General features: G+C 37.1%; 1 protein-coding gene across 2 annotated transcripts in view; it reads right to left on the bottom strand.

Moving 5' to 3' along the window:
- Positions 1-20,864, bottom strand: part of nipbla (NIPBL cohesin loading factor a) — a 47,787-nt gene extending 26,923 nt beyond the window's left edge. The window contains exons 1-9 of one of the 2 annotated variants that reach the window (XM_079872449.1): positions 20,523-20,864; positions 18,506-18,655; positions 10,991-11,156; positions 9,165-9,301; positions 7,521-7,632; positions 6,326-6,480; positions 6,161-6,216; positions 5,523-5,901; positions 1,720-2,460 (exon numbers count right to left, since the gene is read on the bottom strand). In XM_079872449.1, the coding sequence (XP_079728575.1) occupies positions 1,720-2,460; positions 5,523-5,901; positions 6,161-6,216; positions 6,326-6,480; positions 7,521-7,632; positions 9,165-9,301; positions 10,991-11,156; positions 18,506-18,569 (1,810 nt within the window). In that variant the 5' untranslated portion in view covers positions 18,570-18,655; positions 20,523-20,864. Of the gene's footprint in view, positions 1-1,719; positions 2,461-5,522; positions 5,902-6,160; positions 6,217-6,325; positions 6,481-7,520; positions 7,633-9,164; positions 9,302-10,990; positions 11,157-18,505; positions 18,656-19,839; positions 20,372-20,522 lie in introns of those variants that run through there. The other variant, XM_079872450.1, reaches the window with a different exon arrangement.
- Positions 20,865-23,365: the final 2,501 nt, after the last annotated feature.

The raw sequence follows: 23,365 nt of genomic DNA, 5'->3' as shown, positions 1-23,365 counted from the left end.
TACATTAGCGCTGTTATGGACTGATTGTTTGAATGCATTCACTTACTGGATAATTGGACTGAAAACTTTCCCGGAGTTAAAGGTCCCGTTCTGCGTGATCCCATGTTTCAAACTTTAGTTAGTGTGTAATGTTGCTGTTAGAGCATAAATAATATCTGTAAAATTATAAAGCTCAAAGTTCAATGCCAAGCGAGATATTTTATTTAACAGAAGTCGACTACATCGAACGGCCCGTTTGGACTACATCCCTCTACTTCCTTCTTTAATGATGTCACTAGAACCGTTTCTTGACTAACCTCCGCCCACAGGAATGCTCCCTCAACTCTACTGGCTACTTGCGCACTTCTTATAACTTAGGCTACTGTGTTTACTCAGCTCTTACGGTGATTTTCTGAAGTAAAACTGACGCTTCATCTTTTGTGTGATGTACAATAAACTTTATTAAACTCATCAGTAGCCTATATGTTTGATCATCATTCAGACAGCAGACTTGTAGGCTATTAATAAATAATGGATACATAGCCTACAAGCAGATGACAAATACGTTATAATACTAAACCATACCTGTTTCTTCTCTATACAGCACTCTGACTCTGTAGGCATTATTGTCCGACTCGAAATGAACACTGTTACTGAGAGTTTCTGATATTATCACCATTCCGTGAGATGAATTTTTCCTGACAGACTGAGCGCGAGCTCATGAAGCTCCGCCCCCTGTGTCGTGCAGCAGCAGCTTATTTGCATTTAAAGGGCACACACTGAAACAGCTCATTTTTCTGAGCCCCAAAAAATGTCAATTTAAACATGCTGTAAAAAATTATCTGTTGGGTATTTTGAGCTCAAACTTCACATACACACTCTGGGGACATCAGAGACTTATTTTACATCTTGTGAAAAGGGGCATATAACGGGACCTTTAAGCGGCTTAAAATGATCGGATCACAAACATAGAAGTTAAAGGGTTAAAATAGAAATTTCCACCAACCAGGGTTACAGGTGCTTGAGCCATCGTATATGCTCAGTTTGATAAACTCCCGACTACTTGATCATATAAGTGCGTGACGTAAATTAAGTTAATGATGCAATTTTGCATGCTTCATTCATTTATTTCTGTTCAATTATTTTAAAGCGTTAAGGATTTTGAATTAATTGCATGCCTTAACATTGACAGCCCTAATAGAAATAAAAACTAAATTGACAAAAGTACAAAATTACTAAAACGAAAACAGAAAATATAAAATAAAAGCTAATTCAAAATACTAAAAAACACTAAAATAACACTGATCATGACAATCTTACCAACAGCAATTCAATAACAATCAAAAACATCAGCTTTTACAAATTATTTAGTATTACTTTTAGAAATCTACATAATTAACTAAATACAACCATTTATTTAATAGTACAACAATTACAGTTTTTCCTTTATGTATTCTGTATTTCTAACCCATCACACAACAAAGTCTGGCTATATAACTGAGACACTATTCGGTGACATCCACTTAACAAGAGCCATTTCAAACAAAACAGAGCGGTAATGGTTCAGCTCTTACCAGCTGGAAAACCCAAGAAACATTGTGCATAACTGCCCTCACACAAGTAGCCAATTAATATTTCTCCTTGCCTGGCTGTTTGTCCAATTCAAAAGGAAAAACCATGTGGGAAACCGTCATTCAAACTGGAAGGTGAATGAGACAAATATAAAAGGAGTTCCCCTACCTTTCCCAGATCTCCCAGAGGAGAGTCTGTTCTTGCCGGACTTGGAGCCACGTGAGTCTCTCTCTCTCATGAGCCTCTGCACTTCATCTATGGAGAGTTTCTGCAGAACGACCACGGGCTTGACGCTCTTCTTCACGTCCATCTCTGGTTCTAGTCTCTCCAGCCGCACACACGGCTGCTTCCAGCCTTCTGGAAGATCTCCGCCGCCGTGATCTCCCCCTTTTCTGATTTTGGGAATGGTGAAGTTCTTAAGCGCTCCCGAACTGGTGTTTTCACCCAGCATGTATGGAGGAAGTTCGACCGGTTTACTCCCCGACTGAGCGGCTCGCTGCGTGCTGACGTCAGCGTGCCGACCTTCAGGTCTGTGTTTCTGCCGCGGGGTATCAGGCTGCTTGTCATCATGGCGATGCCGGTGTTCTGGAGCGTGGTCGTGCTTGTGTTTGACGGGCTTTGGGGTGACGCCCTCCTGCGGCTCCTGAGGCCAGCGCTGAGCCTCGCTGGCAGGGATAGGCATGCCCATGCAGGCATCCTCCACTCTTCCCGCTTGCTCCAAACTCACTTGCAGGCCCGGGCGGCTGGCGCTGGTGCCCGCAGCACTGGCCTCTTGAGGGGCCAGCCTGTGCCCTGCGTTAGCCCCTCCTCCCCCACCTGGAGCCCCAGAGCCTGAACCAGCTGTGCCAGCTGCGCCAGGTTCCTGTGGGTGGGAGTCCTGTTTAAAGTCTCGCTTCTTCAAAGGCTTATCTACAGAGAGAAAGAGACATAAATGGGACATTGAATCTCACGTGTCCAGGTCATAGTTTACCCCCAAATTCTCCATTAATAACGATGATTTACTGTGATGGTTATTTTTATTATGAAAATCTGGGGGTCAAAATACAGCAAAGCCCTTTTATTTTTGCAATTTCTTCTTTCTTTCTTTCTTTCGATTTTGTATTTGTGCACCTTTGCAGTTGTTCTATCATTGCAAAGTTGTTGTTTGTTTAAATAAAAGAATACTTTTATTCAGCAAGGACACATTAAATTGATCAGGAGTGACAGTTTAAGGATGCTCATAATTGACTGGTTAACCGACATTAAGAATTTTGACCGATTAATACTATCAGTTAAATGGTTTAAAAAGTCATTTTTAAAGTAATTTAAGCTATTTTAAAACATTAAAAATAAGCTACCCATATAAAATAGCGTTTTTGAGAGAGAAGAAAACAAAAAAGTATGTCACATTTAATTATTACATTCAAAAATAATGTAAAATACCATTAAATAAAGCGAAAGGTTTACAAATATTATAATATAAACATAGCAAGGCTATTTTAGTTCACCTCACTCCACAATAAATCCTTTAAATTGAACTGTATTCAGAACAGAACAAGAATGAAAAATAAGTAGCTATATAAACATCAAGCCAAAATTAAATTTAAAGGGGTGGTTGATTATGATTTCACTTTTCTAACTTTAGTTAGTGTGTAATGTTGCTGTTTGAGCATAAACAACATCTGCAAAGTTACAACGCTCAAAGTTCAAAGCAAAGGGAGATATTTGCTTTTAAAGAAATCGTTTCTTAAGGACTAAAACAAATGGTAAATGGTAAATGGACTGCATTTATATAGCGCTTTCACAGACCTATGGCCACCAAAGCGCTTTACATTGCCTCACATTCACCCATTCACTCACACATTCATACACCGACGGCGGTGTCAGCCATGCAAGGCGGCATCCAGCTCGTCGGGAGCAGCTGGGGTTAGGTGTCTTGCTCATGGACACCTCGACACTTGGTCAGGTGGAACCGGGGATTGAACCACCAACCTTCCGGTTTGTAGACAACCTACATGAACCACTGAGCCACTGCCGCCCAGACTGCCGCCCAGACAGCCAACAAACGGCTGGTAGGGACTAAACGACATTACTCATGGGTTAGTGACACCAATAACCCTAAAATTTACATAAACCCCACCCCCGGGAACACGCAGTCCATGTTAATAAGAGGAAGAGTTGTTGTAGTAGAGCACATTTGTGAGTGCTCAAGCTGTCGTATCCATCATTTCACATGCAATACAGTACATAACACAAATGCAATAGCATGTCACTCTGTAGGCATCTTACAACAGTTACCAAACAAGCGGTTTTATAGATTATCATGACAGAATATGCTAATCAAAGACTTGAAGAGAGTTAACTCCACATCAGCAACATAAATTCATCAACTAACCATGCAGAAATGTCCTGTTGCATTCTACATGTTGTCACTTCTTCTTGAGTCTCTCCATCATTGTCCGACTCCAGTTTAAATATAGAAGGCAGAACAGTTTCTGGCATTTTAGTGCTTGTCTGCATGAGGTAATCAGAGCTGCTAACACACACAAGCTCTTGAAGCTTCGCCCTCTGTGCAGCAAGCAGCGGCTCATTTGCATTTAAAGGGACACACACAAAACGACACGTTTTTACTGACCCTCAAAAAGGGACAATTTTAACCTGCTGTAAAAAATTATCTGTGGGGTATTTTGAGCTAAAAGTTAACATACACTCTGGGGATATCAGAGACTTATTTTATCATATTATAAAAAGGGGCATTATACCACCCCTTTAAAATGAAACTGAAACCAGGTTTGGGCTCACATAGCCTACCTCTCTCATTTAACAGAGACATCAGTATCAGTACTGGTATCATTAGCTGGGTTTCCATACAAACATGAAGCAAATCTTTTCAAAGTTCGCAAAAAAATAAAAAATAAAAACAAAAGCGAATTAGGTTTCCATCAAGTTGATCGAGCAGATGACGGTGGTATTGGTAACCTATAGGGCTGTCACTTTTGAGAAAAATCTAATTCGAACGGGTATCAAATATCAAGCAATGTATTGGAATGTATTCGAATATCTACAAGCTTTTTTCACAAAATGTTCAGATTTTATACACTTATTGTGCACTCGTGATTTTTCTAGAGTAACTTTTACTGCTGAATTATCCACTAATCTAGTTTATAATAGCATTTTTGTCATAGATTATGATATTTTTTTTGATTTGTTGTGTTTCTTTATAATGAAATTGTCTGTATTTAGTAGATTGTGTTTAACACACAAAAGAGTGAGTATCAGTTCAATACAGAGTTATAGAAATTCTACTTGATTTAAAAAAAAAAAAAAACTGTGCTGGTATCGGATCGGTCGATACTCAGAATTTTTGGTATCGGATCGGATCTGAAAAAATGGTATCGGTGCATCCCAAGTTTAATGTTCGCTACGTCAGAATATATTCTGCAAATCTGTTTCCATCTCCCATTATCCGCAGAATCGTTTCAGATGTGATACTTCAAAATGCGCATAAAAAAAGGGTGGTAGAAAACTATTGATAATTGCTTTCATTCATAGTGCTTAGTAAAAAGATGCCATTAAGAAACTATTTAAAATATACACATTATGTTGTTTCTACATTATTTTTGAGATTCAATGTGAAAGTATTACAATATAAAAATATATTCAATTTAATGTTAAGTTTAATGTTAGGTGCGATAAATCATGATTAATTACAGAAAAATGTGATTAGTTCATTTCTTTTAAATGATTGACAGCACTGATTCAAATAGCAAACTAAAGATAGTTGTAATGTAATAATATTTCAGAATATTACTGTTTTTACAGTGTTTTTGATCAAACAAATGCAGCCTTGGAGAGCACTTATTTCAAAGATGTGAACAATAGTGTATTGCTAAACAGTTTGTTCAGCCTGAACAATTGTTCTTGCCATTTTTCAAGATTCCTATATCAGCACAAATATTAGTTTAATAATGATTAATGATCCTGCATCATACCTTTGTCCTGCACCTCTTTAGCGCTACGGTCCGTTTCCATGGCCGCTTCACTTTCCATCCTTTCTATTGCGGCAAGAGCCTCCACAAGTTCTCCTTCTGGGTCTGAGCCCGGGTACATTCCCCCAAGCTCCACCTCCACTGGCCTCGCCCGTGACTGCCTCAGGATCAGCTTAGTGTGAGTTAGTGTGTCTTTTCCCGGTGAGCCCACAATATCATACACCGCAGCCTTATCGGCGGTGTCACGCTCTCCCTCATTAGGCTTCAGACCGCGCTGCTTATCCGGGGAGCCCAGATGCATGTCTTGAGCTCCATCACATGGAGGGGTGTAAGGTGGAGATGACTGCAGTATGTGAGACGTGAAACCCGTCCTTATCTGATCCTAACAGTTTACAGAGAAAAACACAATCAGGAGGAGTTACTTATCTTATACTGCACGTGACCACCAAAGGATTTAGTTAATCCCAGTCATTTCTGACATGTAATAAATTCCCACAAAAAAGTAAGACAATTATTCATCTTAAAGTCAAAGCCCTAAAACAGACAAATAATCATCAAAAATGTAAAACTGATCATTAATTATCATAATCACAATTATTTCTTGCCAAATTTCATAACCATGACAGCCCTAGAACTTCTACCTTATTCTCTTGAACATTTCTCATGCCTCCTGGAATCATCGGGCTTGCTACTGAACCTGGGGGAAAAACAGAATGATGTCTAAATAAGCCAGAAAACTGAGAAAGATCTCAATGCATGGAAGAGCTGCTGTATAAGGCTGCCTATGTGTGTGCGTTTGTGCAGACCTTGCTGTAGGTGCTGGTGTTGACTGTAGGCTGGAGGGTGTGGGTACTGTCTGTAGCCAGTAGCAGGGCTCTGGGGGGCATATGGGCTGGGCACTGGGCTGCCCTGCTGAGGCAGAAACCGTCCACCAGAACTAGACTGCCCAGCCACAAAACGCCTATCATAAGGAACAGGAGAGGACAGTGTCAACAAAGAGACAACTAAAACTTATCGCCAACACTGAATTGTTAAATTATTAGCATCAATTATTTATTTTAAACAATTTTTCCTCATAACAAGAAAGAAAATGAAAGGGTAGCCAAATGAAATGTATCATTACCAAGCTGCTGATATTTTTTTATAAAAATAAAATCTGATTGGGATTTTACTCAGATAAAAAAAATTGTGATTACAAATTAAAATGTAATATAATAATAATATTAATAATAGTTATTATAGGTAAATTAAATACCTAAATCAGGGTTTTTCCTGCCTCAAAACAAGCAGAGGCGATACATGTGCTGTGCCTTCAATTGGCTAAAGCAAACACTTTGAAAAATGAAAAATAGGAGGCTGAAATGTTCTGCCTCTGGTTGTGCACTGTGTAGATGAAAACAGTGGCTTTAACGCAGGGTTCACCAATCTCGGTCCTGGAGGGCCGATGTCCTGCAGAGTTTAGCTCCAACCCCAATTAAACACACCTGAACCAGCTAATCAAGGTCTCACTAGGCATACTAGAAACTTTCAAACAGGTGTGTTGGAGCTGGTTGGAGCTAAACTCTGCAGGACAGCGGCCCTCCAGGACCGAGATTGGTGAACCCTGCTTTAACGCAATGTTTAATGACCTTATGTTATGTTTATGTTCAACTACACTGCAAAAGAGGCCCCTTTTAGCTGTTAAACAGCTGCTTTTTACAAGCAACACATTTTAGGTGTTATATTAATTAAATGGTTGAAGAAAATGACAATTATCAAGTTAAAGCATATTCTACAAAAATGTAACCTGTTGAACATTAATTAAATACAACATAACAGCTAAATGTAAAATCAATTACACATTAAACACTGTAACATTGTTATTTTATAACATGCTGGCTATAATCATAAACAACAGCGGCTGTTGGTTAGTTTTGTACAACGAAAAGCAACTGGACGTGACACAAATAGAAGCACAAATTAGTCCTCCAGATGAAAATTGAATCAGAAAGCAAGGCTCACCCAGAGGGGCTGTGGGACATAGAGGCCTGCTGGTAATTGGCAGAGGATGGGCTTTCCTGCATGGAGCCATGCGTGATTTTATACGGCGGTGCCATTGACTGCTGACTTATACCTGTGAAAAACAAGAACGTGAAAATTGGTCTGGATGAGAAACAACAAGCAGGAAAGCAACTCTAACGACACAAATCGAGATGTTTACTAAAAGTTTAAATATGGCTAGCTTTTTTTTTTGCTGCTAAAATAGGAAAGAATGACATCAATCAGTCAATGGGTGCTTCTCAATTCTTATTTTTGCGTCCTCGTTTCCTTTCCTCGCGTCTCAGCTCCACCCCCTGTAGGATGCGAGGGAAGGCTGCAAGGAAAGAAAAGGAGGACGGAGGAATCGAAGGAAAGCTTATTTATACATTGGAATACTTGATCACTCAAGCATCACTTCACAGCGTCATCAGCAGCGCTCAAAGGATCTGCCCTTATGTTGTTTTAGTTTGGTTATTTAAGAAATTCATAATAAATAATAGTAAAGCAAGATACCCTGTTGAAATGTGAGATGTGTGGTTTATTTAAACTGCAAAGGTAAAGTATAAATTAAAATGATTGTGACCGATGTGAAGGGGGAGGAGAATTTATGCATGCGTCACATTTAGTCGATAAAACACTTCCGCAAAGGAAACACCCGTGTATCCTCGCTCATAACTCCTCTGGAAGCTTCCTCACTCCTCGTTCCTCACGGTACAATTAGAGAATTGAGATGTCCTTCGGGATGGCTGAGCTCGATCGGTTTCCGGGTCATAGGATGGAGGATGGAGGAGCGAGGAAATGAGGAGGGATATTGAGAAGCACCCATTAAGTCATCGCAATGAAGCCACAGAACATAAAACAGTATGTTTTTAAAATAGATAAGTTTGCAAACATATTATAGCTTTCGTACACAACATATTCTGACACATATCAGCATGGATTGTTTTGTGATGCGATCAATGTAATGCAGGTGTAGTGTAGTGAAGAATGGAGCAGTGGCAAGTACATTGGATGTGGAAACATTTATTTATATGCTTTTTATATTAACATAAAGCTTGATTTTATATACTGATTGTTTTAACACGCATGTGTGTATGAACTAATGGTTATGTTACAGAGAAATAATTCATTCGGTTTTCAAAAATGTTATTTTCTTAGTATAAAGGAACATCACAAGGTCAAATAAAACACAACGCCTCTTTCAGTAGCCCTAATTGTAACCATCTTTTTGGGAGAGGAAAGGGAGGCATAATATGTCTATTCTGTAGGCAGACACACATATCATTACATGCTTTGGTGGGAGTAATGATATTTATATTAAGATGTAGAGAGGACGACTCAAGTAGATCCATTAACTTATCCAACCAATTGCAACAGTCTTTGTTCAATGAGTAATGAATATGTATGTTTGTGCTAATTAAATACTCTGTAAGAGAGACCTGACTTCATCTTACAGGTGAATTTCCACCACATGCACCTGACAGCAAACTGGCAACCAATCAGCTAGCATTGTTACAAAAGCAAAAAGTACAGTATTGAACATAAAACTGTTATTTCTTCAGGTTGAACTGATTGCAAGTGCAATCTGTAAACCTTGTAGTAATATCGGTCTCCCTGTGTGCTTACCCGCCTGGGCTGGATACTGGGGAGTGCTGGGTGCAGTCTTATTCCTGAAGATGGTGGGGTTTCTGGACAGCAAAAGCTGCAGCAGAACTGGAACATCTCCCTCCAAATCATCACTGCCCAGGTTATCCTTCAGCTCTCTGTGGAAATCATATCAGATTTGACACACTCACAAACCACTGACAGAGTACATAGGGCCAGTGTTGGGGGTAATTTGACTTTTTTCAACTAACTAGTTAGGTAAGGCATTGGACTGACAGCTTTTCTAAATCAGGAGTAAAGGTCCTTGCACACTGAATCCGAAATTTTCGCATGCGTTTTTTCGTATCCGTCATTCTGTGGCTCTAAACTGTCAAAACACCATTCAAATGCTTGTTACTGATGCGAAAAACGCAGAAAATCGAACCCGATCCGATTTTTTTTTTGACGGACGAAAGTTTCGGAGGCAGTGTGCAAGTGTGATTGACAACGTGAGGTTGTATTTATTTTTTAACGTGCGAAAATTTCGGACGCGAATTTCGCACTCAGTGTGCAAGGGCTTTAAGTGCAGAGAAATTGTGCTGTGTAAATATGATAGCTATTGTAGCTCTAGACTGAATGTGAGAATGCATCCCTGGCACAAAAACAGATTCAGTATTCCTCAAAAAGAAAAGGAAAACTGAAATCAAACTCAATATTACACAAACCTGCAATAATAAAATATGATAATGTACTTTATGTATTTAATCTCACTTTATTAAACATACAGACATGAATTTCAACTTCCACTTGAGGCTTATTCATTTTACTTTTGGTGTGAAAGGGCCTTTACATTTGGCAAAAATAGAACTTTATTTTGTTATTAAAAAACAAACAAGCAAGCCCAACCCAGGTGAGAAAAAGTAACGCAAATGTAACAATGCATTACTTTCTATAAAAAGTAACTAAGTAATGCAATTAATTACTTTTTAAAGGGAGTAATGCAATATTGTAAAGCATTACTTTTAAAGTAAACAGTAAACCTGTTGTGCAGAACTTTCTAGAATTTTATTTGATTACATTTTAAAAGATTAATTAAACTATTAGTTGAATGCATTCATTTGATGAACACCTTTTCTGATTAATTTAAGAACAGAATCCAGAAATATTCATTTATTTAATTGTTATTATATTAATTATTAAAGTTTTATAAATTCAACTGATTAGACATCCTTTTTGATTACTAATTAAATTTAATTAAACCATCAAATAGAATCCAGAAAACTTTAAACTGAGGAAAATAAATAGGATTTCATAGGGCCCATGTACTGATAGACCTGCAAGTGCAGAGAGTTAATCCCAAAGTGTACTTCGGCTGTCCGCGTTTTGTGACGAGCCGCGCACTGTCCATGTGACGGAATTTTCTTCATCAGGAGGGTCTGCAGACCACGCGGACGGTGAATGTTGAGTCCACTAGGTGGCAATACACAGAGTTATGATGTACTGCACAAGTCAGAGTGCGTAAAGAGAGATGCAAAACAGTAAACAAAGCAACCTATCCTTCTCCATTGTTTCTGTTTTGGTTCTTGTTCTAAACTTTGAATGCAATGGCGGATCCACTACTTTTCTTCTTCTATCCTTTCGAGCGAATGTCCTGTACATGATACGACTCAGTGCTGCCCTCTAATGTGTTTCGAACATCCGCATTCATCCGCTGCTGGGTAAACTTTGAAAGCTGTGCGGACATGACCTTGTGTGATACGGAGCGGAACGCAGAAAATTAAGCATACCCAGGCCTTTAGACAGAAAGAGACAGAGGAGGCATGCAGGTGTGTGGTTTATGTACAGGGTAAATGTAAGCAGAAACTCACATGTGCTCCGAGGAGACCTGGCTGAGGCCACTGGCAAGCTGAGAAACCAGAGTTTCATCTCTGCAGCCCATCAGACGCCCCACTTCCTCAGCTACACGCCCGCTGTACAGCAGACTCTTAGTGGTGGTGCCCGGTAAAGGGGAGGGCAGGGGCAGCTGGTTCAACACTGTACAAACAAACAGAGTGCAATAAGGCCATGTATTCTTTATTACAAGGGCTCGCAGGGTAGAAATCTAACAGGCACCTAAAGTGCAGTCAGAGATGTTCTGAAGGACCCAATGTAAAACATCCCTTTTACAGATTTACCTCATATTGTGAAATATGCAAAAGCAAATTTTGGGCCCCCCACACCCCTCCCACAGTATGACCAAAACCACTACTTTTAAGGAAATGGGGAAAAACAATTATACACTGTCGTCAAATTTGATATTGTGGCTTTATATGTGATCATATACTTCCGCGTGTTATTACCGCTTTTCCAAAATCAAGCTCAAATGAAGTTAGTACGTTTTTGTCCAGTGAATGTAGTGTTTTTCTTCATTAGAACGGCTGCATCTGAGGGAGTCAGTTCATCACATCACATTTTCATCAGCTTAAAGGTTATGAAGATTATTGTAGCTATGTGGGCGCTCGTTTATTTTCTGTTTTTCTCTGTCATTTGGCCAAAATCTCACATTATAATGAAGCGCTACGCACATTTGGCTGTGACTCAATGGCAAATGCAAGACGCTCTTCTCCGCTCCTCAAATACATAAAAGATTACCCTTTATATATCAAGTATTTCTTAATACTTAAAGAACTTTAAGAAAACACTGGACTTATTCAGAGAACCAGTTATTTATTTAACGCAGCGACGCTCCAAACTTCATTCACAAAAGAAATGGGGCAGAGTTATGAAGTTTAACAGAGTTTGAGGAGGCAATGGCAAGTTAAAAGATTTGGTCACAAGCTCTTTTTAATACTTCTCATTGGTTAAATATTTGCAAAACCCATAGACAGATGTAAAGGGTGACAAATAGTAATGATTTATGTTAAATTATATTTAACATTTATATATATATATATATATATATATATATATATATATATATATATATATATATATATATATATATATATATATATATATATATATATATATATATATATATATATATATATATATAATATAACATATTTAATTATTTTTTAAATTATATTTTATTTATGAAGTAATTGTCTTACATAGTTTTAGCATTAGGGTGAAATAATAATAACAATAATTAAAAAATATTATTTCTCCTCATTGTATTTAACTCTGAAACCAGAAGAAATAAATGAATCTATATTAAACAGGACCAAAGTAACATTTAATTACACAAAATATATATATAGTTATTAATATAACATATCAATTTAAAATACAACAAATACAAGAATATAAATGAGCCTTTAAAAAGGTGTGGAAAGTATGAGCAAAATGTTATAACAATAAAGTATACAAGTATAAATAACACAATGCAGTAACCATGTGCAAAACACCTGTTACTTTGGATATCATTACATGGCACCCAAAGAATAATGTTATTGTTTATATATCAGTAATTGTATCTTATAGTGGAAGAATGATAATGTATTTGGTCAAAATAATAATTAAATGAAGATTTAAATTTAGTTTAATAATGTTACAAACTATTTTTTATTTCAAATGCTGTTTTGAACTTTCTATTCATCAAAGAATCATGAAAAAATGTATCATGGTTTAAATAAAAATATTAAAGCAGTACATCTGTTTTCAACATTGATAAAAAGAAATGTTTCTTTAGCAGCAAATCAACATACTTTCTGAGGGATCATGTGACACTGAAGACTGCAGACATGATGCAGTTTCGGTGATTACAAGAGATTTCTTCTAAAAAAGTATTATTTAAAATAAATTATCATCTTACCCTTTTAAATTGGTAGTGCAATTTATTTTATTTTTTGTTGATGTAACAGCTTTATAAAAACAAAGCATTTGAGTCTCTCATTGCTTAATTATAAATTGTAAAAAACCTGTTTTAAACAGAAAATACACAAACACCTGACCACACACCAGTCCAATACAACAGTAATGTTTGGCAACTGTAAAAAACTAGATTGCTTTATCATACCCAATGAGAACATTAACTTTTTTTTTTTTTTTTTTTTTTAATAGGAAACCATCCTTATGACCTCCAATAAACTTGCATGCACATTCTCTTCATAATCTAGCAATAGAACGCAAGAGTACAATATTGGAAGTAAAAATTCCTTTCATTCTCTCCACAGAAACTGATTTAACGATAATGTACAAACTGTACAAGACAGACCCATCATAAACTCAAGCATGCAATAGTAAATGCTTCCTCAGAATCCACAAATGAAATGTCTAATTTAATTTACTTAACTACATATACACACATACATAGACACATACACACACACACACACACACACATACATACATACATACATACACACACACACACATATACATATATATCACCCCAAATCCAGAAAAGTTGGGTCTGGACATTTTGAAAAATGCAATAAAATCAAGAATCTGTGATTTGTTAATTCTCTTTCAACTTTATTTAACTGACAAAAGTACAAAGAAAAGATATGACATTTTTTTCACTAACCAAAATTTTGATGGCTGCTACACACTACAAAATATTTGGGACAGAGGCTAAATAAAAGTGAAAGCTTATAGAGTATCCAAGTTAAGCGCTTTTGAAACCGTCCACAGTTGAATTGGTAATAGGTGAGGGTATTGTGATTGAGTGTAAAAGGAGCAGCTCAGTTTTTGCAAGCAAAGATGGGTTACAGCTCATAACTTTGTGCCAAATATCATGAGAATTGTAAAACAATTCAAAAATCACATTTCTCAAAGCTAGATTGCAAAAAAAAAAAAAATTTGTTAGGTCTTTCACCTTTCACCAACATAATATTTTGAAAAGATTCAGGGAATCCAGAGAAATCTCAGTACATGTACGGCAAGGCAGGAAAACTCTGTTGAATGTGCATGACCTTTGAGCCCTCAGATGGCCCTGCATGAGAAACCATTGTGTTAAAGGGGTGGTTGATTATGATTTGACTTTTCTAACTTTAGTTAGTGTGTAATGTTTCTGTTTGAGCATAAACAACATCTGCAAAGTTACAATGCTCAAAGTTCAAAGCAAAGGGAGATATTTGCTTTTAAAGAAATCGTTTAAGGACTACAACAAACGGCTGGTAGAGACTACACCACATTCCTCATGGGTTAGTGACATCACCAACCCTAAAATTTACATAAGCCCCGCCCCCTGGGAACACGCAGTCGATGTTGAGAAGAGGCAGAGTTGTTGTAGTCGAGCACATTTGTGAGTCTGCTTAAGTCTCTTCACATGCAATAGAAAGTCACTCTGTGTGCATCTCACAACAGTTCCTATACGAGCGATTTATAGATTATCATGACAGAATATGCTAATTGAAGATATTTAACTCCACATCAGCAACATAAATTCATCAACTAACCATTCAGAGACGTCCGGTTGCATTCTACGTGATTTCACTTCTTGAGTCTCTCCATCTTTGTCTGACTCCGTTTAAACATAAAAGGCAGAACAGTTTCTGTCATTTTAGTGTGTGTCCGTGTGAGGTAATCGGAGCTGCTAACACACAAGCTCTTGAAACCCCGACCTCTGGGGCGAGCAGCAGCTCATTTGCATTTAAAGGGCCAGCTCATTTGCATTTTTGTCACCCTCAAAAAGTGACAACTTTAACATGCTATATAAAAATATTTGTGGGGTATTTTGAGCTAAAACTTCACACACACACACTCTGGGGACATCATATTACATCTTGTGAAAAGGGCATTATACCACCCCTTTAAAGTCCCTGTGAACCGGAAGTTGCAAACGACTTTTCTCCAGTGTTATGACGTATTTCCAAGTGAAACGGAATATTGAACAGAGGGCAGGGTTTTACTTAGCGCTCCTCCTCTCAATCTCTTGCTCATAGCAGACTAACGGTTTGAGGGGAGTGGTTAAGCGTTTTCAACCCAAGCCGTCAAACCTACGTCATCAGAAAAAGACGCCATTCCAGACCGGAAGTAACTTTTCAGATTTTGATTTAGATTTTTTTTTATATTTACTTGCACGGATTAATTGTTCACCACAAGACTAGTAATATGCGCTAACAAAGTAAATAGGGTCAATTTTGATTTCAGTTGGACTTTAAACACAGCCACATGGGAGTGCTTTGGAAAACCACTGCCAGTTCACAGTCACACAACACAGTCTGTGACACAGCTAACTGTGCAGAATCTCTGTTACGCAAGGAGAAAGCTATACATCTGTTCAATGCAGAGATGCCACTGAGTTCTCTGGGCTCGAGCTCATCTCAGATGCTCTAAAAGGCAGTGGAAATGTGTGCTGCAGTCAGATGAGTCCAAGGACCATCCCTTTCGTCTTTGGGACTGAGAACTCAATGTAAATTTAATAATGTAAAAAATCCAGACTTTCATCAGTGACAGGTATAGTACAAAAGCAAACATCTGTAATGGTATGGGGATGCATCAGTGAAAACGGCATGGGTGACTTGCATGTGCGTGAAGGTACCTCTGACGTGGAGGCAAATATTGGGATTGTATAGAGACATTTAATGGCATCAAGATGACATCTTTACTGTGAAGCAAGACAATGCCAGGCCTCATTCAGCATGTGCTACAACAGAGTGGTTTTGTAGACACTGTACCATAGAGTGGATGTGCTTGACTGGTCTGCATGCAGTCCAGATTTGTCTCCTAATGAAAATGTATGGCCTATAATGAAAAGAATCAAACAACAACAACCACAGACTGTTGAGCAGCTGTCTTGTATCAGGCGAGATTGGGCAAAAAATCCTGAAAACTGCAACAGTTAGTATCCTCAATTCCAGTAAAAAACTATAACTATAAAAAAAGTCTAATTGAAAGGAAAGGTCATGTGTCACCCAACATGCCTCTCTCCCAACTTTTTAGTAGTGTTGCAGCCGTCATAATCAAAATTTGCTTCAGTGTTGTTCAGTGAAAAAAAAAAATTGTACTTTTGTCAGTAAAATGCATTTGAAAGAGAATCACAGATTCTCGATTTTATTGCATTTTTCAAAATGTCCTAACTTTTTTGGATTTGGAGTTATATGAGGGATGATCACTTCGTTTTTTTTTTTCCCTAACCGACAACTGAAATGCGTTAAGCGCTCATTAACCAAGAAGTTTGAGTTAAATTAGAATGGATAAGTGTCTGTGACCCAATAAAAATAACAAAATTTTCCAAGGGTTTAGTTTTACATGCGCAAATAGAAGCATGAACAAAACACGCGCACCTGCAGCGCTTCTGTAAACGGAGAAAAACTAATCAAATCATCTATAAGGATAAAGTCCTAAATACGCATAATATTTTCACTTAAGTAAATAACAGATTAACAAAACAAAAGTATTAGCCTATATGGTGAATTTCGGTTTACTTTTGTGACGTGTCCACAAACAAGGAAACCGAGACGGCAGAAATCGCATCCTGTTTGTTTTCTTTATTTTACAAAAGCACAATGTTGTTGTTTTTTATTGTGAGTGTACACAAATGAAAGTGTAAACAGGTTTTTCTGCTTTTATGTCGAAAAATTCGCGCAGACGCCTCACGCACACACAACATATCAGCTCTTGCAAACTTGACATTGCAGCCTGTTCATTATCAGAATAAAAAAACAGTCAAACCAAACATATAGAGTTACACTTCTCAACTTAAATAGTCCATAGTACAATCTGTGCTGTTGAGCGTGACCCCCGCCTCACTGTGGTGTTATACCAAGCACATTTCTGCACACGTGAAGGATGATGTTTTATGCGGATATTGGAACGCAAGTAAAGTACAAAGCCTAGTTTACATAAATAATAGTTCAGCATCCAAATACATTGCAAACATAGAAACATTTGGATTTGTGCCGAATGAGAGAGGTAGGCTACGTGAGCCCAACACTGGATAAAATTACCTTGTTATTTACAACATGCCAAAACCTCATTTTTACAGGGAACATTTAAATATTCTACTCTGATTAAATGTACCATTGCTCTTTTATAGTATCATACTGAACTGACAGACAGCTTCAGTGATTATAAAAGGAGCATTCTTTACTTTTCTTCAAATTGTGACTGAATTACACAAAAGACAAGTTTTTCAAGAGAAAGACTTTTTTCCATATATTAGCGGAAATAGCATATAAGTCAATAAGTGCTCCTCTGCCGCCATATACTTGTTATAGTGGTAATTTCATGTCTTTTTTGAAATAAAAGTGTTTGTTTGCCATGAAGTTTTAGTTTTTCTACATATTTAAACTTTTACTTTTACCAATTATCAAATTAAAAATAACATTAAAATTGGATAATATTTAGAGCTTTTAAGTGCTGGAAAAATTGTGAAGCACTTGAAAGCTCTTGAATTTCACTCTTAAAAGGTTGTACGAACCCTTGGGGGGTACGAACCCCATTATGTAAAAACATTAGACTTTTTCTGCCACAATACCATGGTTACAGTTAGCGTTGCTACACCGCATCTCCCAGCTTTTGGCCAGCGAGTACCTGTACTGAGCTGGAGCTGCCATGTCTAGTATTGCTCCGAGATAATAAACGAATAATAAAAGTGAAACGAAACCACCATTTTGCGTCAAATCAGTAGCGTGGTTTCATTTCACTTTCGTTTTATTTGCCGTTTGATGTTTCTCATACGCAACACAAACGCAGCTCTTATCAGTTGGGCAACATGGTGGCGGCACCAGTGCGACCTCTAACAAAATGTCGTCGCACCGGCAGGAAAAAAGGTCGCAAAATGCGAACCCTAAAATGATTTATTGTGGAGTGAGGGGAAATCAAAAAATAGCCTATAGCTTGTTTATAGAGTTTATAATGTTTGTAAACGTTCTGTTTTATTTAGGCCTTTATTACATTAATGTAATAATAAAATGTGACTTATACACAAGTTGTCTGGGGTTTTTTCTCAAAAGCTTAATTTGATATGTGTAGCGTATTGTTTAACCACACAGCAAATGTTTTTAAACCATTTAACCAACAGTATTAATCAGTAAAAATTATTTGTCGGCTAACCAGTTAATTATGAGCAGCCCTAATAGCAAAAAAAAAAAAAAAACCTTAAATGTGTATTCACTGGTAAGTCTAAAAAAAATAAATCAATAGTTTTATATTTGACCATTTTTATTTCCCAATTACTTCATTTGCAATGCCTCATGGGATGAATTGTTCACTCACACATACAATTATTTAAGTCCACAGTTATTTGTGTTTTAAAGCAAAATATTGCAATGTTGTGATGTTCATCTTGCAACTTGGCTCATGGCTTCTACACATTGTAGAATTTTTGTAAAATCTTTACAAATCAATGAATGGGAAAAATAATTCTAGAGCCAAATCCGATGTAAATATGGGTGGTTACCGTTGCGCTCCATTGGCCAGTGAAGTATGAGTAGTGTGATGCATGTACTTACAGTCAGTGAGACCAGCGATCCCAGCAAGGGTTGTGATGGGCACATGTGGCATGTCCCCATTCATACTGACGGCTGGGCACAGAAGTCTTATGCACACAGAGTTCCACAGAGATATTTATACGCTGACCATCCCTCACATCTCACTCAGTCCTACAAAAAGAAAGAGGGTTTGAGTCTCACTGACTTGAATAAAGCAGCACAAATGATACACTCATTTCAAAACAGACACTATGCTTCCTGGCAGAATCAGTCCACTCAGACTTACTGTCTGTAACAGGTGCATTGATTTCTTTGTACACTAACGGCCATGTAGAGGAACATTATGTGAGACAGATAACATCTACAAACAGTGCAGACAGCCTGACGGACGGACACACCCACTCTGGACTGACAGAGGATGACCGAGGACACACCCCTCAATTAGATATGCAAGCCCAACCCTGTCTCCCTAGGGGACCAATGACAGCTGGGAGATTGACAGCACATAGTAAGCACAAAAGAGGAGATGCTAAGAAGCAGATCTCACATAATTTAACAAAAACACATCTTGCACTTAAGCAAAACAATATACCACATCACTGCTCAGAAGACAACAAGATGTGTGTGTGTGTTTAAATACATATAACAATCATAAAATCCTCTTCCATGTTATCAAAAGAGACAGTATCCCAAGAATGCATTTCCGCATCCGGGCTATTTAGAGTGCATTAATATTCATGAATCATTTGCATGTGAAACTGTATTGGGAAGGTAAACAATCCAGAGCTGATCTCCGACGGGCAGACTACAAATGCAAAAGGGCATTTCTGTTGCACTGTCCCTTTAAATGCCAATACTTCACTTATTTATATTCATGAATCCATTCCGATCGCTTGCATGCAGGTTTCATGACAACAACTCGCCAGCGATAAGCACATAATGCATCATTTCATAATCAAACCTCTTGACGCTAGAAAATAAAACTGCACAATCAGAAACGATTTCAACGTCTAAAGCCATTGCATATTTATATTTCTCACCGAAAACAAGTGGAAAACGACTTTCAGCTTGCTTAAGTTCTGAATGCAATTAAGTGCCTAATTTATATATTATTCTCTCAATCGTTGATGCGAGATGCTATTATAGGATGTGGCTGCAATTGCAATGGAGTGAAGCATCACATCTGTACAAACAGGGAGACACAAAATGACCAAAAACACAGTGTTGACAAGTCGATTGTTGGAGAGAGGAACCATTCATCCTCAAAGCATTTCACTGACGTTTATTCAGCCGTAATGACTCAAAACATGACGAACATAGCGAAGTTATGAACACCAGAGATTGTTAATATTTACCATAACAAGCATTCAAGCCGTTCGTGGGTAAATGAGAGATGATTAGAGATGATTTTGACTATTAGCAAAGCGTTAGCTCGCGACTTAATAGATTCCTTGCAGATGCTCGCTAACGTTAGTTAGCATTGCTCTGTTCTGATAGGTGGATTTTTTTATATAAACCCGAGCCGATTGTGTACTTACTCATTTAAATAACAAATTCAGTTATTTTATATACAATTTTCTGTCAAAAGTGTAGCCATTTAGTCTTAACAAACGATAGCCTTTGCTAAGCTAAACACTCGCGAAAGCTAGTTCGGCTACGCACATCTTTCTGTCTCCCTTCGCGAACAATAAAAATACTTTTTGCTTTCCTCCATTCTTTCCTAACGCTGTACGTCGCACGACGAAACGCTTTCGTTCATCACAATGCGCGAGGGGTATTTGTATATGATCCGTTTGAGTTTCCACACAAAAACACTCGCCCGTGTTTGTGTGTCGCGAGGCCTCCGCGAGCTCCCCAGAAGCCTCGGACTCTACGCACGAGCGCGACGCCGGGTCACGCGCTTCCCGCCACGGGGGCGCGCCGGAGGAGAACGACAGAGCCGTTCCGTCGAAAAAAACCCAAATGGAAATGTGTCTAAATGTGGTTAGGGAACGCGAATACGGACTTAGCAGAAATTCTGAGAGGGTTTCATATTTACCTTAGCTTGGGGTAACTTCAAAGAAGAAAAAAATAAGGGGACTGTTGTTGGGATGAGAGCTTGGTTGTCGGTCTGTTGTAAGTCTCTGGCTCCCCCTCTCTGCTATAAAAAGATCAGCGCGGGCTAGCGGGTTTGTTTAGCCGAGCCTGCTAACAACAAGTCAACTCTATCTTTATCTGGGGTGGGGGAGGTCAGGCTGTCTCTGATCACACTTTAAAAACATTTCATCACGGAGCACAGTTTCATTCAGCTCCTTATTAACTAATCGCGTAAATGTTCGTAAAACACATTTTCTTACGTCTTTGTTTGGCAACAAAAAGCCCCACAACTGATGCTTTGTCGTCAGTCAGAGGGAATGACCGGAAATACTAATAACGTGATTGTTTTCCCGCAGACACAGATGTGCCGTTGACGGTTTCAATTAGGCGCTAAAACACAGACAACAAGGAGCACAAATAATTGAAGATTTTTTTTTTCTAATTATTTTTAAAATTATTTTACATCCAAATCAGGGCATATTAATAGTGTTATTTACAATACACTTTATAATTAATTCACAGCATACTATACATCATACTAATATATACACACACACACACATTAAATATACATATAAATGTGAAGTATATTAATATTATTTCTTATCTCTCTTAATCTATCTTCTATTTTGTTTATATATATATATATATATATATATATATATATATATATATATATATATATATATATATATATATATACATACATATATATATATATATATATATATATATATATATATATATATATACATATACATATATATATATATATATATACATATATATATACATATATATATACATACATATATATATACATATATATATATATATATATATATATATATATATATATATATATACACACACACACACACACACACACACACACACACACATACAGGAGGAAGTCCTAGATTGTAAGATTACCTAGTTTATGAAAATCAAACTTCACATAATTTTGGTCCATCTGGAAAGTGTTTTATGATTCTTTTTATGATATTATTGGTATTTCTTTTAAGAAACTAATAGAAAGTGAGAGTGCTTAAGAGATTTTATTATTATTATTATTGAGGTACTGTTTCTTTATCTATGAAAGCCCAGCTACTGTCTAAATTTGTAAATGATGTTTGACAAATAAAAAATAAACTACAATATATATTTCAGCAGCTGATGGATTAACTGGCTGAACCGTTAGCAGTCTTCAGTGTTGTACACTTTTGGGGTTTATCATTGACCTTTGAGCCTTTCTGTAGTTTCACTTTTCACCACTGGATGGCGACTTAGTATAACGATTAAAGCTAGCGATCACACCTGTAGTTTATTAACTACATTCTTTGGATTTATTGCTCGTTTGAAGTGAAATAATTCTGTGTAGGTATAGGAAATATGTTTAGCTATAATATAATGGCTTCCAATAGCCATTAAATGCCATGTGTATCCCAACGGTAAGTCCAGAATGAAAACCTGTTCACCTGTGCATTTTTTCAAAGAAAGCATTGTTCTTCTGATTGCATTCATTTAATTCAGTTTATATTATTGTATGCTTACTTTGTCTTTCCCTTTTAACCATTTGGAATTTGTTTATTTTTTGTTTATTTTTCTGTCATTTTCTTTTTAGGTATTCCTGCAGCTCTAGCAATGCCAATGGCATGGGTTCGATTTCTTCTAAATAAATCTTGTCTTACCGTTCTCTAGAACTTCAGGTCATAAAGCTGACCTCAGCTTTAGGGGTCCTCAACTATGGAGTGAATTAAGTTTGTCCCTAAGATCCATGTATTCTCTGCTTGTCTTTAAAAAACAGTTGAAAGACCTTTTGATATTACAACGACAGCTTTTTATTATAGTTCCCTGCAGTATACTATAGTTTTACTGACCCTCATATGCTGCTCTTTACTTTTGTTCCTCCTTTACTTTTACCCTTCAACATCTGTAACTTTAAGTTACTTCCATTAGGATAATCATGCTTCTGAAAATATGTTTTTCCCCTCTTTTTATTATTCAACTTATTTGTCTGCGTGCCTTTTTTGTTTATTCATGCAAGTGGAGTGGAACTCTGTATAAACCCAACTGGGTTTCGTTCCCCTCCTTGTACTGTATCCATGTGATATCCGTGCAGAACAAATAAAATAAAATAAAAAAAAAAAATTTCCAGGGAATGCATAAACTAGAAAAAAAAAGTGAAAAAAAAGATTTTGCTTAGGATTAAAGCATGTGCAAAATGCATACATAAACACTTTATAATAAACAATTGGGGTTTTTTTTTATCTCTTTCCTTACTATGTTTACCTTACCTTTTTTACAAAATGTGTATATGAATAAACCTTCTTTGTCTTGATATTTTGTTATATATGCAGTGACATTCATACATTGTTTAGTGAGGCAAAAGTGTCCAAATACATTTTGGGGCCACTGTTTGCTCAATCTCAAAAGATTTTGTGTCACTAGACTATTTTTGGTTCCCCAGAGAATCTCTCTGTGAAAAGACAATCTTCATTTTAACAATCTAAAGAAAGTTTTTTCCACTATAAAGAACATTTTGTGGAATGGAAAGGTTCCATGAATGTTAAAGGTTCTTTGTGGAACCATCAATGCCAATAATGAACCTTTATTTTTAAGAGCGATAATATGTTCTCAGTAAAGCATGTAAAAATATACTCACCACATGTAAAAAATAAAAATCATAATAATAAACTTCTGGTGCAGGTCAAGAAGGACATGATCAAATTGTGTCAACAAGGTCTTGATATGCACATAGATCATATCACACATTCTTTCTAAGACAGTGACACCATGTACTTG

This window comes from Squalius cephalus (genome assembly GCF_949319135.1).
Source record: "Squalius cephalus genome assembly, chromosome: 5".
In the NCBI taxonomy this organism is placed as follows: domain Eukaryota; kingdom Metazoa; phylum Chordata; class Actinopteri; order Cypriniformes; family Leuciscidae; genus Squalius; species Squalius cephalus.
Note: the sequence above shows the minus strand (reverse complement) of the source record. Positions and strands in the feature narration are given on the sequence as shown.